Source organism: Apteryx rowi, unplaced genomic scaffold (genome assembly GCF_003343035.1).
Source record: "Apteryx rowi isolate R43461 unplaced genomic scaffold, aptRow1 scaffold_12, whole genome shotgun sequence".
Classification (NCBI taxonomy): Eukaryota; Metazoa; Chordata; class Aves; order Apterygiformes; family Apterygidae; genus Apteryx; species Apteryx rowi.
The window spans coordinates 7052517-7057234 of record NW_020447419.1 but is presented as its reverse complement, the minus strand read 5'-3'; the positions used below and the strand labels follow the sequence as shown (position 1 = coordinate 7057234).

Here is a 4718-nt window from a genome sequence, read left to right as displayed (position 1 = left end):
CCACTTCAGATAAAATTAATTGCTTTCAGCAAGCATTAGGCTTACTCCCAGAAAAAAAATGGACACAATTTAATATCATAAATTAAGTGTAAATTAATCTATGACTTTTGGTGCATACACTTCCAAGTACAATGTTCAGAAAGTGCTGCAAAATAGCAAACTGGAAAAGAGCTCATGTACTGTTTGTTCCCCCTCCTAGATGAAAAATTAATCTTTCCCTAGTGAAAGAAGGGAATTGAGCCAATTTCATGAGAAGTTGAAATTAGGAACAAAGTGCAACTCTTAAAGCATGAGATAATTCCTCCTAAGTGTTTCCTAATGCAAATTTTATGTAAAGTAATATTTCAGTTCCATAGAAGGACAAGCTTTGAATACTAGTATCATGCCAATCTTCCTTTATAAAGGAGAACTTAAAGTATCAAGTTGTTTCAATAATCTGAAGTATGACCACATTATAAATATCTTGCACTAGAAATCTTGAAATAGTAACCCTCTTTAGGGCATCCTCCTTTAGTAATACATTAAGTACCTTCTAGCAGGGGATTAATTTTCCACCTTTGTAGCAAATGTACATTCATGTACATATTCCATACAGAATAAGCTGTATAAAAGATGTTGTATTTGGAAACCTAAGCCTTATCAACAAGTATCCTACACTAGCAGCCAGAAGATGCTCTTCCATGCTAACATGCCTTCATCTTGAGTCACAGAAACCATGTGCACAAGGGGATGGTCTGTGAAAATACTAATCAGAACTTGACCCCCAATGGTCCTGCTGAAATGATGGTTCTGATTTTATTGTTTCTCTGCAAATGTTTTTCCCTTTACTAAGCACTTTACATGTAAACACTTGCAGTCAGTTACAGCAGTGACTAACACTTCACTAATACAGTAGGTGTAGCACGGTGACATAAGGTAGTGTCAGCTTTGTAAATCTTTTTAGCTAAATGCCATCTTTTCCGCCTTTTAAAACCAGTTTTAGTAGGCTTTTTTGGCCCTACCTGACACTGTTAAGTAAGCTATTGTAAGCCAGAAAATGTCCGACACGGGGATGAGTTTTCCATGGATGGAAAAATTTTAATTTCAACTATGCTAGAGAATGTCTAGCATAATGGCTAACCTTTGTAGTTACCCTATTCCTTCCATGTACTCATGCGTTTTGTTTTTCTTTCAAATGCAGAGTAACAACAGAACAGTTACATAACAAATTTGGGATGGTGATTCTGTTACCAGAAGATGCTGTTTGCAAGTGTTGTGTGTAGTTAACGTGACATGCACATAAAGGGTTAGAGCTCAAATCATTTACCTGTGGGAACTCCTCTTACTTTAATGCTTGAACTGTAGAAATGTTACAGTCTCAAAGTATATCTGCTTGAAATCTCTCCAGCCTCTTCCTCCCTCCCCCCCCCCAAGTATTCCTGTTAATATTTAGTCACAGTGGCTCCACTGATCTTCTTTTATTCTTTGGTTGTCTTTCTCCTAGTAATGAAGCCTGGAGGTTTATGGGTGGCTTTGCAAAACCCGTCACCTTAACAGAAGTCCTTACTAAGGGATTCAAGTGGGGATTTGCAGCTTTTGTCATAGCTCTTGGCATTGAATATGTAATGTTTCCTCCAAAGAAGAATGGAGGTCATCACTGAAGACCAAGTATGAGAACTTAATTGTTTCTAAACTAAAATGTACAATAGCTTGCTGCTCATTCTATACCTATAATATACATATTAAAGTCTGTCTATCACAGGCAAAAGCATGTTTCTTTGACTTTATCATGTCTGTGGAAGAATTAAAAAGCTTACCCAGAGTAATTCCTAAATCCAAACCTGACTTCAGACTAGAGAAAAAAAACAAGACATATGTATGCTATTAGGGTTTGCTGTACCTCTTTAAGCTACAGAAAAGTCTCAACAGTGCTCTTTCAAGCACTGCAATATGTTGAATCAGATTGTAAGCATGGTGTTTTTTTTTTAAAAAAGTACTGTATTAATTACAGTTTTAATAACAGTAAGTTATTTGTTGGTAAGTGACAATGAACTGTTTGGCATTTCTTAAAAGTATAACTTCTTGAGACATGTAAGAGTGGATAATAGTAAATAAAAATAAACATTACGATAAAGCTTTAAAAAAAAATAACCAAACTGCCTTTAGTATATGAAAATACTAAAGCTTACAATTAACCCTATTAAAGTGTTTACTAATTTGTCAGACTCCATGCACCAAAATAATCTGCTCTCAGTGTAATATCCAGAAATTAAAATTTCCATTGTAGTCACATTTACTAAGCAAAGTAGCATGTTTCACTTAGCAATAACTGTACCTCACCCTAATAAAAATTCCAATATACTTGAGTATATTTTTAACAAAAGGTGAAAAAAAAAAAGCAGTTGATTTTTTTTTTCATTGCCCTGATGATTTAACCAAATTTGTAATAGTACAGAATTTTCATAGATAGTCTCTTTATAATTTGGGTTTTAAGTTTCACATATTTCTTCAAATTACCTGCTTCTAGGGTGCCTTAAGAATGCCAACATGGAAGAAAGTAGTAAAAAGGTGCCTGTTAGCAGTGTACATGCTCTCCAGTGCCATGAAGTGGCAGGGTGACAGAGCACTGGAACAGGTTGCCCAGAGAGGTTGTGGAGTCTCCTTCTCTGGAGATATTCAAAACGCGCCTGGACGCGATTCTGTGCAATGTGCTCTAGGTGACCCTGCTTGAGCAGGGGGGTTGGACTAGATGATCTCCAGAGGTCCCTTCCAACCTCAGCGATTCTGTGATTCTGTGAAGTAAAAGTAGCTGAACGTCATATTGTAAGTCTTTATGCCATTAGTAACATAAGCTAAGGAGGCTATCATCTCAGTTTTCGATCCAGACAATAGGATGTCTGTGTGAACTGGAAAGCAAAATCAGACAAAAGAAAAGTAAACTTCAAACACCACTAGACAATTACGTAGTATACTTCCAGTGTGAAAGAACTGTAGAGTACCTTGATGTCACTAATTACAGGTTTACAAAAAAAAACAGAAGCTCTTATCAAGAAATGGGTAAAATGCCTATATATATATTTTATATATATATATTGCACACAACCTTTCAGTGAGGCTATAGCAGAGTTTTATTTTTAGAGCCAATAAATAACACTACTGAACAGTACGACTGCACTCCTACAGAGTTCTACATCTCTGCATGACATTGCCTAAGGCATTGTTTATTGGACAAACAGCTGTTTTACTGAATTGGTTTTCTTGCTTAATTCTTTCTCAAGTATCCCTATGCTATTGCATCATTCCATGAAAAACAAATCAAGAACATACTGCATAGTCTGTTGCAACAAAACATTTCCACATTGTCCCTTAGGCAGTCCTGCCCAGAATACACATTTGCAAAGGCTGGTATTCACTGCTTGTTCTAACCAGATCTAAGATTAAACTGCTTAAGAAAGCTGAATTTTAGGTGGTTGTTCGGAAGCACACAATTAACAGAGCTGGCATTATGCATGGTATTGATGAATCTTGCACTTCAGATATGCGCTGCTCACTTCTGCTCTTTGTAGCATGAGACTTTGAGTCATAGTGTCCATGACTTGCGTATGTGCAGGCTGATTGACTGGTTCCCTGCCCCCCAACCCTGTTGCAACTCTTCCAGAAGCCTAAGCCATAACATAACTTTGATCAATAGTTGCCATTTCATTTAGTTTCCTGTTGGAAACTTTGTTTCCATGTTCTTCTATATGTATGCTCTTTTGTTTTTTGAAAGCATCAAATGCTTCGGAGCATGCCACAGACTCCTATAGAATTAGTCCTTTAAAATGTTACAAGCCTGCAGCTTCATTAATGACAAAATTCTGTTAAAAAAAAAGTAAAGCTATATTTATTTACACTAGCCAAAGAGAGATTCATACATTATTTTCTTTTCAAACTTAGCAGATGTACACACATGAAAAAATTACTGTAATCCTATTTTCAGCATACATAATATTGGTATGTTATTCAATTTGTTTGGACCAAAAGATGTAAGATATGCACACAGAAATGTAGCTTAGTTGATATATAACCTAATGCATTTCTCAGTTTTTTAATTGATTTTGGTTTGTTGGCAGTTATGGTGTATGAAGAAAGTTAAGAATCAGTCAGTTGGAATCTTACGCATCTTTACTAATTTCAGCCAACGTTTCCAGAAAACTTACAAGCAAGTAATCCCAATTTAATATAGTTCTTCCATAAATTCATGTTTAAGTGCTGCTGTATATAAGGAGGATCATAAGAATCAGCCTTACGAACATTCTACATCATAGTAGTATATTGGGCATATTCACTGTTAGTTAAAACTGGACTAGTTTAGGTGAAACTCATTAATTTATGGATTAAGAAGGTGTCATTCAGTGATTTAATAGCCAGAAAGCATTTCAGCCACTGCCATCAATGGCTGCCTAAATTTATGATGAATTTACCTTGGCAATATTATGGAATATAAAAATGTCTCTTCATTCATTTTCTAAAACAGATGTAGCATGTAATACTCCTTATACGCATCATACTCTTATATAAAAGATTTTTATTTCACATTTACTACAATAATATTAATCCTTCCTGGAAATAGAGTATTTCCTACGCAATAGGATAATAAGTACCAAACCTGTCTTCACTGTAACCATAGCAATGGATGTCCTAAAATTAAAGCAGCCTTCCTACCAGCACACATGAGATTATTTTACAGAGCAAAGAAA

The 4718-nt window shown here is 35.5% G+C and overlaps 1 protein-coding gene across 1 annotated transcript in view; it reads left to right on the top strand.

Annotated features, from left to right (window-relative positions):
- NDUFB3 (NADH:ubiquinone oxidoreductase subunit B3) overlaps positions 1 to 2340 on the top strand; it is a 7542-nt gene extending 5202 nt beyond the window's left edge. Inside the window, exon 4 of the mRNA XM_026089582.1 lies at positions 1484 to 2340. Within this exon, the coding sequence (XP_025945367.1) occupies positions 1484 to 1640 (157 nt within the window). The 3' untranslated portion in view covers positions 1641 to 2340. The remainder of the gene's footprint in view (positions 1 to 1483) is intronic.
- The last annotated feature ends 2378 nt before the right edge of the window (positions 2341 to 4718 follow it).